The sequence below is a fragment of the Kryptolebias marmoratus genome, linkage group LG24, assembly GCF_001649575.2.
Source record: "Kryptolebias marmoratus isolate JLee-2015 linkage group LG24, ASM164957v2, whole genome shotgun sequence".
NCBI lineage: Eukaryota > Metazoa > Chordata > Actinopteri > Cyprinodontiformes > Rivulidae > Kryptolebias > Kryptolebias marmoratus.
In genome coordinates this window covers 20,077,292-20,090,769 of record NC_051453.1, presented here as the reverse complement: position 1 = coordinate 20,090,769, position 13,478 = coordinate 20,077,292, and the positions used below count along the sequence as shown (strand labels likewise).

At 43.0% G+C, this 13,478-nt stretch overlaps 2 protein-coding genes across 4 annotated transcripts in view; both read right to left on the bottom strand.

The window, feature by feature from the left end:
- Positions 1-304: 304 nt before the first annotated feature.
- Positions 305-9,966, bottom strand: jade3 (jade family PHD finger 3). 3 transcript variants are annotated; one of them, XM_017423530.3, is made up of 13 exons: positions 9,766-9,966; positions 6,614-6,663; positions 6,438-6,497; positions 6,243-6,288; positions 5,943-6,025; positions 5,705-5,862; positions 5,398-5,588; positions 4,637-4,848; positions 4,383-4,550; positions 3,518-3,634; positions 2,952-3,410; positions 2,301-2,418; positions 305-2,070 (listed from the first exon to the last, which is right to left on the bottom strand). In XM_017423530.3, exons 3-13 carry the CDS (start codon positions 6,441-6,443, stop codon positions 1,274-1,276), a joined length of 2,355 nt encoding a protein of 784 aa, XP_017279019.1. In that variant the 5' UTR covers positions 6,444-6,497; positions 6,614-6,663; positions 9,766-9,966; the 3' UTR covers positions 305-1,273. The 3 variants fall into 3 exon arrangements, with proteins under 3 accessions (XP_017279019.1, XP_017279021.1, XP_037830004.1); XM_017423532.3 differs by lacking the exon at positions 6,243-6,288; XM_037974076.1 differs by lacking the exon at positions 9,766-9,966 and having other exon boundaries at positions 6,614-9,759.
- Positions 9,967-10,466: 500 nt separating this feature from the next.
- rp2 (RP2 activator of ARL3 GTPase) overlaps positions 10,467-13,478 on the bottom strand; it is a 6,536-nt gene continuing 3,524 nt past the window's right edge. The window contains exons 4-5 of the mRNA XM_017423388.3: positions 11,940-12,025; positions 10,467-11,815 (exon numbers count right to left, since the gene is read on the bottom strand). Of these exons, the coding sequence (XP_017278877.1) occupies positions 11,732-11,815; positions 11,940-12,025 (170 nt within the window). The 3' untranslated portion in view covers positions 10,467-11,731. The remainder of the gene's footprint in view (positions 11,816-11,939; positions 12,026-13,478) is intronic.

Sequence of the window (13,478 nt, the reverse complement as noted above, 5' to 3'; positions counted from 1 at the left end):
TCAATAGTTTGGTTTTTAAAAAGATTCTGGTGATCCAAAATTTAAAAGCAATGTCTGATTTTTATTGATTGATTTAAGCATTTCTTTACTTCAGTCAATTTCAGGTCATTTCAGTGACTTTTGAGGGTTTTTCTTTCTGTAACGAAATGGTTCAAACAAATATGTTCACGTCTGCAGCCTGTTAACTGAGGCCAGTCACTCCAAATCGTTTCAGCCTGCTTCTTATTCAGGAAACAGCTTAGTTGGTAAATAATGATATAATATCATGTTTAGCTGTTAATATCTGAGGATCTTTATTATGACCAGATATATAAAAATTACCTGGAAAAAAAAAAGAAATTTAGTTTGGAGGTTTTTTTTTTAGACTGCAATGCATTTCACCAAACTAAACTGGAGATTTCTCGCACTCTCATTAATGACAATTTTGTTAGTATTAATTATTAACTAGTATTAAGACAAAACTAAAAAAAATATATATATTTTGGACAGATTCAATACAAAAAAGAACAAAAGCATGTCGACATTGAATCTTTATAAGAAAAAACCCATGACTGAGGAGGAACCAGTAATGCCAGGTTTATTATATAAACGAGAATGGAAAGTAACAGCGAAGACTGCAAAGATAACATGTTTCACAGCTAGTTTTCAACACTTAAAGTCTGATTTAAAAACCAGGCTTTTCGTGTGGTATTTTCAGACAGGAATTAAAGGCAACGTCAGGCTGCCGTCCTTTACCCACTCTCAAGTTTTGTTTCTTAATGTCTCCCTTTTTTATGTTGAAGGATACATTTTGGAATGTAAATATACTTTCTTTCACATTTCTTCCCATTCTGAGGCACAAACGTAGTGTTTATGTAGTCATTTTCCAGCAGGATCCAACACACTGAAACCAGGGGAACTAAGGAGTGAAGTGAAGCTTTTCTTACTCACAGAAAGGCATTTGTGTTTTAAAGAAAACTACCCCTCCTCCTCTTTACTTGACAAGTGTAGCAGCTGTTTGGGGTTTGTCCTGTTATCTCCATCAGATAAGAGTTGAAAGTGAAATGCTAATTTGAAAATCTTCTGTTCAGCTGTTTTAACTAAAACCTTGCGTGGAAACGTGTAGATTGAGGAACACAACAAAAGGTAATCATGAAATGGAAACCTGTCACGCAGCCACTGTTTGTGTGTCTCCTGACAGAAATGTGTTGGAAAAGATGGACTGCCACGGGGCCAAGGATCTCGGCAGGTCTGAGGACGACTGGAAGCAGCAGGTGGGAGAAACAGACAGCCGTCACCTTTGCGTGGCGGCTCTGGAGCCCAATCCCTGCTTTCCTTTCCTGCCCTGTAGGAGCCCAGCCTTCTGCCTGTGCCGACCTTTGGCCTCTGGCTCTGAATCGCTCAGCTCCAGGTCGGGGCAGTAGCCGTCGCTGTCCTGGTAAGACCGTCTGCTTTTGACCTTATGTTCCAACACGGGTGTAGCCCACAGTCTCTCCTTAGCAGAGCTCTTTCGGGACAGTTTGTCAGCGGCCCGCAGGTCCTCTGTTGTCCGTACCAAGTTAATAGTTGCCTCTTTGAAGGATCTGCCGAAGCGTTCCATGGCGGACTTGCGAAAGTTATTTTTATCCAAATCCTGCTTTGAAGCGTCCCTGTTATTTGGTGTTTGGCAAGAGCTGTCCTTCTGAGCCTTCTCTAACACGCCGTTAGATTTGGGCAAACATGTTCGGTCCTGGTCCAGTTTGCCATTGCCGTTGGAGGAATGACCGTGGAGGGCGTCTTGCAAAGCCAAATGTTTGCCCGTCGGTTTACCGGTCAGCGGCGTGGTGCTCGAGTGACCCAAGGAGGACAGTCGGCCATTGAAGCGCTCCTCTTTGCCGCCGCGGGTGTGTAGCTGAGGCTTGCCGAGGCCCAGCCCCTCAGCGGCGTGTTCAGAAACATTACTGCTGTTGTCTGGGCAGAGTGGCACGCTGCCCGACTTGGAGATGGGATTTCCGTTCCCCAGACTCAAAGCTCTGGGCATCTTCAGTTTAAGAGTGATCCTCGGAGGAGGGTGAAACAGCGTGTTCTCCACCGGGAAGGAAGCAGGAAGACCTTTAGGAAAAGAAAGAAAACACACTGAGCAAACAAATAGCTTTTACAGTTGCAAAAAAAGAAAAGGAACCTGAAATTGTAGAATTTGAAGAATAACAGTCCTGCTTTTGAAGCTGTTCTTCATGTTTGGTCCTAACCTATGCTTTAAATGCACCCATTTTAGTTTATCTATTGGGAATTATTGAAAATAAAAGCCTAATTTTAAATTAATATAGAGCACATATACTCACCAGCGGACATCTCTTGGTTCAAGAGCTTCACGTGCAAGTTGAACATTTTCTCCTGAGCTTTGCTCTGCAGCAGCTTCAGCTTCTCCCGTCGACTCACCATGTAGCACAAATTCCGTACCTGTATAAAAGGGAAACAGTCCATGTTAGGAAAAACAAAACAAACAAGAGTTCACGAAGCAACGTCCTTTTAAATCCGTACAGTGTGTCTGCAGAGCCTACATTAGACAGTATTCACTTTAAGGGATGGTTCAGGTGTATTAAGGTGGGATTCTGTGGGCGGGTTATAAATAATATAGCTGTGGTAGATCGCTCTTTAAACAACCTAGGTTTGGAGAAAAAGCTTAGTTTGGACTGGATTGACGAGCTAATGGCTAGTCTGAGCGAGGTCAAGGTCAAAATGGATTCCTGCCCTCTTATAAAAAAAACAAACTTACAAGTACAGTGATATTGTATGGATTAATCTATAAAAATTAATATATATATAAAGATAAAATACTGACCACTGAACAGAGCTTAGAGAAAATTTGAAGTCTAACATAAAAGATTCTTTCAACTTAAAAAAACAACAATACTGTGGGCTGAAAAATCCTTCCCTGCTCTTTAGATGAAACTACAAAAGCTTAGCAGCAAAGAGCTCCACAATCCACCCACCCGCTCCAAATCCTGTCGCAGGTGCATGAACATCCTCATGCGCGTGTGGATGCTGTCCTCCTGAGGCTGCAGCACCAGGTTCTCCTCCTCCTCCTTAGGGGGCAGCAGAGCTTTGTTAAAGCTGGACTTCCTCTTCAGCTTCCAGTACTGATACACAAAGTCCATCAGGTGCTCAGAGAGCCCGAGGGCCCGGGCCAGCTCCCCCAGGCGGATCAGGGTGTAGAACTCCTCCTCCAGCTCCTGCAGCCTCTGCGCTCTCTGGCCCACCTTGCCCGCCTCTCCCGTGGCTTTAGAGCGGGCCGGGCTCAGGCCAGCCTCCCCAGGTTTACACTTGCTGTGTTTGAGGCAGTACGACTTGAACTTCACTTCGTCCCCCTCGTCCAGGATGGTCTTCATCTCCAGGCTGTGCTCGAAGGCACACGTCACGTGGAAAGGAATGGTGCAGTTCTTCACCGAACACTGCAGGCAGAGCCGATATACACACGCGCTGAGGTCACACAAACTGGAAGGAGTTTCAGCATTTATTTATATTCCAAATACTTCAACTGTCATAGCCACAGACCCACCTGGATACATGCGCCTGTCTTCAGTTTACACAGACTGCAGATGAGAGACCAGCGACTGGGAGGGATGTGGGACACTTTAGTGATGGGCTCCATTCGCTCAGGACAAGCGATGCTCACCTAAACATCAAAGCAGGAAGTTACTACAGAGTGGGGGTGAGAATTATAATCTATTTTTTAAGTGCGATGCAGACGTGACAATTCTGAGCCAATTTAAAAATGTCAAAAACAGATTACCGCTCAACGTTATTAACGTCACGAGGAACGCAATATGCGGAACTCTGAAGCGTGGAAGTGAATCGCCCCCCCAGAGGGAGAACAAGGCTGACCGAGACATGAAAGTCGGTGGCAGCTACTAGAAGCCACTGCTAACCAGAGTTTCCACCCAACTCGGAAAAGGCAAAGCAAATTACGAAGTCCATTTCCCCTTTTATTGTGAAGGATTTGCCTCTGCATTCAGTTGTTGGAAACCAGGGCTTTCACACTTTGGAGCGACGACAGAACGCGATCGCCACAGCCATTCCCACACTCGAATGGGACCAGAAACAAAGTTGTGAAACCCCTGAAAAAAGTGGGAAAATATAGCTCTAACATGGGATGCATTGGCATCCATTCCCACAGGATCTTCTGTCACTGTTCCACCATTTTGACTCTTTTTCTTGTTCATTTTGTTTCCTAAATCTCATTTGAAAGAAAGCAGTTTTATGCTGCAGTGTGAAGCAACATGTTTCAGGCCTGAGATTTTCTACACACAGGATTTTTGTTTAAAATGATGATAATCGTTTTAGAATCCCACCGCAGCCCTCTGAATAAAGTGCCTTAAGATTACCACCCTAATATGGGATGACATGAAGAGAAACGTTTGTACCTCTGGGATCCACAGGGCGCAGCTGACGTGAGCCCACTTGGTGCCGGCACGCGTAGCCTTCATAGCTCCACCCTTCTTGGGACATAGAAGACACTGCGGGTCGATGCCGAGGACACACGTCCTACAGAGCCAGTTCCCAACAGGCACTTTGACGATGCCATAACAAGCCTGAGAGGAGAGGAGCAGCAGCTCTGATCACTGAATCACTTTGACGAATACGTGATTGTACGACTTCTAGCTGAACCGGTGTCTACCTGATGTACGCAGATGTTGCACTTATCACAGAACACCATGTCGTTCCCTTCCTCGCTGTCCGGGGAGCGGCACACGTCACAGATGACATCCTCGTCGTACTCGATGCCCAGGCCCTCCACCGTCTCGATGGCGTGCTTCATGTTGTCGTGACACTGCCTCTCCAGGGCCTCCATGGCTCGTTCCATCGTCAGCTCATCTACGGGCGCCTCTCCTGGAACGCGGACGGAGACGACAAATGGAGCTGTATAAAGGAGCTATCAAACAGGCGGGCAATAATGTTTTTGCTCATGTCAGTCTGTTCGTTAGCAAGATATTTCATGAACTAGTGGAAAAAATGTGAATGAAACTCTCAGAAAGTAATCACTGGACGTGCGTCTACAACTGATTAACTTCTGGAGTCAACTAATCTTAAACAGAACAAAAATGGCTGTAGCTCAGACAATTTTACAGATACTGAGCTAAAATTTGACCTGGTAGTAGCTGAGAGTCATTCACAACACATACGCTGAGTGCTAACAAGGTGGCCCAAAGGACTCCAACCCCATCGTTTCTCAACACAACTTTATCCTATTAAAACTCTAGCCTGAAAGACGATCCGCACTCCTACAAGAAATGCTAGGCCTTTAATTCTTTTAAATGACACCAGCTTTTTTTTTTTTTTAAACGAGAACATTAAAAGAAATTACTTGTAGCTGGCTGAAGATCCAGGTAAACCCGTCTAACATCACTGGAACAACACAAGCCATATCTTGTTTCTTACCCATTCTGTTCAGCTCCCGGTTAAGGGTCTGCAGCCAGTACAGATCCATGTCATCCAGATCGTAGCGACACATGGCCTCTGCCAGTTCCTTGATGTTGATATATCCTGGTTCTGTTGATTCCTGGCTCGAACACTGGATGTACTTCCTCTGGTGGGTGTAAAGCGCTTCTTTGGACTTCTCTGCAATAACTCTGAACACGAGCAGCACAAACAAGAACTTTCAGAAAGCCCTTTTAGAAGTAAAGAGGCAGAAGCAGCGCGTTTGGGTGGGCTGATTACAGTACAGACAGGTTCAGGACAGGCGTACCGGACAGACGGCTCGGGGATGGTGTCTGGACTCGCTGGAACCTGGACTCCCTTCTCCCACTCCTGCCTCCAGGTGTCCGCCAGCAGGTAGAAGTCCTCCGGAGACACATGGTGGGAATCGGGTATCTTCATAGCACTGATCAGGTCTTTTCTGAACACCTGTGGAGGGAACCGTCGACACAAACATTTGCTTTCTGGTCCGGGCGTTTTGACACCTTTATGGCGCAGATGGTTCTTACTTCAGCTGGTTTCTTTGGGTTGGAGACGGGGGTCCCAGGTTTGCTGCCATATTTGTTAGCGAAGCAGAAGGAGGTCGAGGGACCTAAAAGAAAAAAAGAAAAAACCTAAAAGTGTTCCTCCCACTTTTCAATGACATTCACAATGAGCTGAGTGTAAACAGACTCAAAGACATTCTCAACTGTGTGTACAGAGTCACTTTTTCTTTTCTTTTGGCAAAAACATGAAACAGAAACCATGCAGTTTAGAGCTCATTAAGCCTGCTTTCAAACAGTTTGTTGTTGTGTTGACATTTGTGTTACATTCATTAGTCCTGGGAGAAGCAGGAATGGCTTCAAATGCCCGGCCCTACAGAGGATTGGAGACGTTTTAGTTGAAAAAATAAAATAAAACGTGGCTCCTTTGTAAGACATGGAAGAAAAACTGAACAGATTTTTATGAGGCCCTGTTTATAACAGAACCCCTTGTGGAAACCGACAACAAACAAAAAGACTCACTCTCATTGTCAGAACTGTCACTGCTGCTGGACGACCTGAGACGTTTCATCCTGTAACAACCTGCAGGAGACAAAAACAGGCCGAGACAATTATATACAGACATAAAGAAAGAGGTCTTTTGATTCAAAACATAGCTATGATTTAAATATAAATAAATGAAACAAAAAGTTACTCACCATAAACTTCATGCTAGTAGATTCTTCTGATAAATAACTTTCTTTCATGTCTGCAGGTGAAAAATATATATTAGTCATTTTAAATGCAAGAACAAAAACCTGTTTCATCAGTGTGTTCTGCATTTGTGAGTCTTACTACTTTTTGAAACAAAATATCAGTTATTAATCTAAAATATCCTGAAATATTGAAGCTAATCGTGTTTCCTCCCCCTCTGCTGTAGTTCCGCTTCTGCTGAGTGGGAGTGAAATAGCAGGACGGACGGCACAAACTAAACATTACTCTTCAGCCCACAGAACCGCCCGGGTGACTCATCAAGGTTTCAAAACTCTGAGGGACTCAGACCCAAAGTACCCCCCCCACACACACACACACACACACACACACACACACAGCGCTCCGTTATAACAGACAGGACATGCCTCACATTCCCCATGAGGACAGGAGGAGGCGGCACGGCCTGTTCCTCTTTCTAATAAAGTAAAACTAAAGTAAAATAAACTTACAACCATTCACACAGTTTCCACACATGTAGCTGCTGCAACAACAAGTCCACGAGAGCCTTGAAAACTTCAAATGCACAGCCGCTTTTGACCCAAACGATACAAAACCTTTGCCTGCTTGAAAGCTCAACACTAAAGGAGGGAAATTAAATTTAGAAAATACATTTAGGAACATGTCACTTTCACTAAAGTGCCTTTGAAAGAGCCTGACTACATGCGAATGTGATACCTTTGTGCCCAACGTCGCTGTAAATTTGAAAATTTGGATTTCAAATAAACACCTGGAACAAAACAAAAGTTAAGAGAGCTAGACTCCTAAGTAATTAAATGTAAACTGCAATGCCTGACCACTTTTTGGAGTTTTCAGCCAAAGGCTAAAAAGATGAGAAGCAACCCTAAACCGGGGGGCGCTGCAGTGCAGCTGACCTGCCGCTGACGTGTGTGACAGCTTCACACAACAGGTGGAGTTACTGAGCGACAAACAGCAGCATACTGTTTGTGATAGGAGCCATTATTACCTCGCTGGTAATAATGGTGGTGGTCACTTTCTGGGTCCTGACTGATGTCCTAATTGAAAATAAATAAATAAAAATACACCCTTCTTTGTTGCAGAAGTGCACAGCTGAAGGCCGGTCCTTTTTCCAAGAAGCTGACTGTGGTTGAAACGAGGCCTGGAGTTATTATTTTAATCGCAACAATGTTTAAAGCGCCACGCATCAGGTGAGCGAATTTACCAGGCAATGTAAAAACAATGAAAATAAATAAATAAAAACACACGGTAAGAGAAAGGTTTTCTCCATTTCAATCAATGACAACCTGATTGTAACACTTTTTCCTTCATTGTTGTCGACTGCTTGTGGTCAAGTCTGCAGCACACGTGGCACAAATAATCAAAAACAAGATTTTAACATTTTAAACATCCTGCATGTGACACTTAATTAAAACCACCCCTTTATTCATCCTGAGTCTGCTTCTTGTCGGCGCAAACTTTGATTTTATTAACCTTTGCAAATCAAACTTTAGGCCTGTTGGCCGTTTTCACCGATGTGTGTGCACAGCATGTGTCCATGCTGGAGGACAAACAAAGCGCATTAACAGAGAAATGACTGAGACTAGGACTTTTATTTGCAGCATTTATTCGTTTAGAAACTTTGATGGATTTGAAACTGGAACAAAAATACTCTTGAGCCAGCGGTCAGGCAACAATATGAGCAGATACTGAAGTTAGTGGACGACTTTGACCCCTACGAAGATTCGCAAGAGTGATCCAGATGGACTGCTCTCGTGTGAAGATCTCAAGGCACGTGAAAGTCTCCGAACCTGCAATTATTCCGCCTCTGCTTGGGTGCAGGAAACCGGCATCGTAGTGAGGAATGGTTACAGCCAGGAAAAGTGTTACGTACAAAATAAAAACTACTGATAAAGTGAGTTTTGTTTAGTCTCTGTCACTTTGCACCACAGCGTTCTAATGCTCAATAGAAACAGTGATCGTAAATAAGTGTGATTTACAGTGCTGCTGACAGTTTGATGTGACGCAGTGAATGGTGTTTACTGCTTATACAGCTGAAGCTGTTGTTTCATGACAAAGATGCCCACCTCCATCAAAACGACCTGAGCAACGATCTGGTAGTTGATAGCCTGCCCAACAGAGATCAGTCAGCCTGGACAACGGGGACAACTAGTGAGTTTGTCCTCCTCGATTGGTCATGACCGTCGTGACTTGTCATCTTGGTCAGCCCTACCCGAGCAGCTGAAAACAGCGCAAAAGTTCATCGCTACGGTTGAACAATCACCAATGTCTCTTTGCTCCCGTCCACTGGAGGTTGTCTTCCAACATAGCGGCTGGACGAACAAACCGTGAGGTCATCGAGGCTGGACTGACGTGGTCCAGGGGGTGGCTTCTAACATTTTGAAACACCTGTCTTTTCACGTACAGGCCTACAGACAGACAAATAGGTGTTTTATAGACTCCAAAGGGTAATTCAGAATATATAGGAAGTGTTGCCAAAATGTGCATCTTTGTCAGGGTGCTAAACCCAAACCATCTTTCAACCCTGGGATCACACGTGTTCTGTCTGTGAGGAGAGTATATATAAAGCTTCAGGGTGAGACTGAACGGACATGACATCAGAAACATGAGGATGAGACAAAAAAAACAAAAAACAACCTGCCTTTGCCGTCACACCTCCCCCCTTAGACTTCATGTGCTCATAATGCTCCTGTCTGGTGTGCTATAAGTAGGGTCAGTGAGCTACAAATGAAAAGGGCGATTTCATGAAGTAGCTTCCATGAATTACGTGCACTTTGTTTGCTTGTAGGGAAGTCTTGGCGCCAAACTCAGCAACAGGCCTGCAGCAGGCTGTGAAATCAAACATGGCGCCACCCAACATACAAAGATGTCACTTCCTACAGCTATTTAAGAGCATTCGTGCAACTCGGCTGAGTTTAATAACTGCTGAAGACTATTATAAGGTACTAGAGAGACGTTCGTCTAATAAAGGCAGAGATTTGTGGAATAAAGAAGTAGAAAGGGCTCCGAGATAGCAGGAAAGGAGCAGGCCCCGTGGCCTGAATAAACCATCCAGCAGCAGCAGGGTAAATCCTGGCACCATGAACACACGAGCATATTGTTCACATTCCTCCCTCCTTACCTTCACTCCATGTCCGCTCTCCGCTTCACTCCAGTGACAGATACGATCGACACGGACCGTACAAGCTCACGGTTATAAATGTACAGTCTGTGGTCTCAGTTTTAGACTGAATGTGGGGGTTTTTATATCCCACCAGAGTGGGAATCTCCAGGCAGCGGTCTGTGTCCACCAACACGGCACAACAGCTCTATTGTACCGCCCGTCGCCCAGGGTCCTAAAGCCCAGCCTCTTTACCTGCCAACCCACGTTGCCAGATATACGATCGTTATTGTATTAATACGATAGTTGTAGGGTCTGTACGATATACAATCAGCAGTTTTTTAAAAGCCCAAATATACGGTAGTTTTGGCACCCCACCTCCACGGTGAGCCACAAATAGCACCCTCGCTCTGCACATACGTTCGAGTCAAAACAGGCGACAGTGAGATAATTCGTGATTTCCTATCTGGCAACCCTACAGCCAAACTCTGGGGCCTGAAAACCACCAAAACAAAACAAAAAAAAACCATGAAAACTCGACACTCTGCCGGACATAAAAACCATACTCTAGGGATTTTAATGAGAGACTGGCACTTTATAAAGTTCAGATCTAATTCAAAATGTATAAATAAAGTTACAGATGCATGTAGCTCTTCAAAACCTGTGCGCTCTGGTACAAAACGTTTACAAATACAAATCACATTAAAGTCCCTCTGCAGCTGTACCAAACTATATGACCTAAAATATGCTGCATTTCTATTTTTTTTTTTTTTTTTGATCAGACTGGGTAAAGGTCAGGGGGTGGATATCTTCAAGGGCTAATAATGGTAAAGTGACTGATTTTGATTACAAAGTGTAGCAAATAGTTTTAAAATAGGTAAAAACTGAATCACGAAAGACAATTTCAGCAAATTGAGAAAAAAATGTGTGCGTGTTAATATTAATCTGGTGACAGCTTGTGACTCAGATAACAATCATCTACAAATAGACTGACACAACTGACTCTTCAGAGGCTCTTGACAAAAAAAAATGAAGTAAAAAACAAGCTAAACTTACAAAGAGGAAGAAGAACGCTTCCCTTTGCCCTGATGGTCGTTTCTCAAACCATCTGTTTTTGTGAAAGTCAGTGTCGCAGCTAAACAACGTGCCATGGTTGTGACTGGAGGAACAGTTTTACCTCCGGAGGATGTGATTAGAAACTGGTGCCGGCTCAAATTTGACACCTCTTGTTCTTTAGAGTACAAAAAAAAAAAACTTGCACCCGATGGAAGCATTTACAAAAATATAATGGAGGGGAGCTTGTTTCTATACAAAGACATTCAGTAAAGTATAAAACACCAATTACAAACAAAATTTAAAAAACAAAAGTGTTGATTTCATTAAAAATCCAGCTTCATTATGTTCCTCGTGTTTACACAGTTTGGTAGAAATGATTTACTTAGATACACTCAGTCTTTTACTGCATGATTTTAGACTAATAAATAAAAAAAAAAGGACAATTAGTCATACAGCATTATAGACAAACAAAAGTCTATAATCTAAACCACATACACAGATAAGTATTTAAAGAAAAAAATACATGCCTAAATCTTTTATATACAAAATATCTTCCCTCTGGTGTCCTTGTGCTCAGGTTTTACTGATTCTACTGCCTCAGAGAGTAACGAACAGCCAGCTTTAAAGAAAAAAAATTCATTTGCAACAAAGAGCTACATTTACAAAAGGTTCAAAGCAACAAAAACATTCATAAACATAAATATTCACAGGTTGTTGTTTTTTTTTCAGCTAATATCTGAGTGGTTTGCAGCCAGTGGATCAACTTAGCGTGTGCGGACTTGTGACTGTCAGAAGAGACATGTTTGATTAAAAGGCATCATCGAATGAGCTTTAATGTGTTTTTGGGGAAAAAGTGTTGAATCGTCAGAAACTGCGCGGCAGGGAGTGGTCGGTTGAAAAAGTCCCAATCAGTTCAGGCGTTTCTAAACCTTTATAAGCCCATCTGCATGTCGGCGAAGTTGAAGAAGCTGTCGACGTCTTGAGAGGATGTAGTTTTGTTGTCGGAGACAAAAACCTGAAAAAAAAAAAAAAAAAAAGAGGCACAATATAGTCAAGATCTGTTGGATGTCTTCTCTGGAAGAGCGAGCCGATTGGCATACACTGATGCTGTAAATGGACAGAGAGGCAGCGTCACTAACCTTGGTACTGCCGAAAACTTCGCTGGCGATGTTCTTGCAGGCTTCCACGACTCCATCGCCGTTCAGCTCGAGGGCGATGACGGGACCTGGAGCAGTGACACGTGAAGGCAACAGTACGCCATCAGTCCCAGCACCCACAGCTAGTCTGTGATTACTCTAAAATCCTGTCCCACTATAAACCACAACAGAAACTAGACGACTTTTGAAGAAACGTTGAAGCATACAGCCTGAAATAGTTAGTTGTAATAGGAATAATCCAAGCTGTTTAAACTGTATATGTAGTGTAACAAGAACAGATAAAAAAATATATATATTAAAGTTTGTTAAAGACCCTTCACTTCCAGTTTTGAAGAGAAACAATGGAAGTCAATGGGAGTTTGGATGTGCTGCACTCTGGGGGGGATTTCAGAGAAAACCAGAAGTCATACAGTATACCAATAAGAGACACACTGGGTGAAAGAAGATGAAAATGCCTTTGTTTGGATGCATTAGCTGTATAAGAAGTGTAAAGACTAGGAAAATAAGAGTTTACAAATACTTTGAAAAGCTTGTAGTTACACATTCTGTGACTTGTTTAAACTTTAAATAATTTCACTATGAAGTTTATCTGCGCCGTAGAGCTGAGTTTTCTCCCCAGCAGGCCAAAGTTGTGCATGTGGAAATGTTTAGCTGTTTTTCTTTTTAAGCTTTTCTCTACGCTGTTATGATACAGTGTCTTGCTACCAAACGTTAGAGCACACTCTTCCTGATTTAGCTGCACGTTTTGATGTATTTTTGTACAGACTTTACCGTAGCTGCTGTGGGAGTTGCCAATTAAAAAAAAAATCATGATGGAAACAGAAAAAATAACAAGAATAAAGTACATTATACGTCTGTCAGAAAACTTAACACGTGTCTAGAGATGGCACACAGACAAGCCTTTCACTAAAGGGGTCACCTGTGACCTTTGACCCTGTGACCTTGAAATCAAAAAGGGATCATCCTTGACCCATGAGGTGTCCAGCTGTGTAGTTTAACATTCCTACGTTAAAGGGTTGTCAATTTAGACAGAAGGGCGTATAATCACCTATGCTTCAGTGATCAAACACATTTTGACCATTGAAAACTGCTAAAATCTTCCTTAATTTATGGCACAACACAGGATGAAACAGAGGGACTTCTATTACCTGTTCATATCTGAACAAACGGAAGGAATGGAAATAAACAGAGAAGACATTCGAGGTATGTTCGGACACACCTTGTTTTTCATTCACTCTGCGCGACACTTTCTAAAACTAGAGCACACAGACTAAGAACATGCTGGTACCGTATTTTCTGGACTACAGTCCTGCTCACCATTATTGGCACCCCTTCATGATTTGCATAGCTGAGTGAATATCTTCATCATCATTCATTGGTTAATTCATGTCACATGTGTGGAGGCAGTCCATCACAAGTGATCTTTATGTGTGATTTGCAACAGGTGAGCCAAATTGGGTTTTCATATTGATTTGCAGCAAAGGGTGCCAATACCATTGGCATGGTAAAAATTATGTTTTT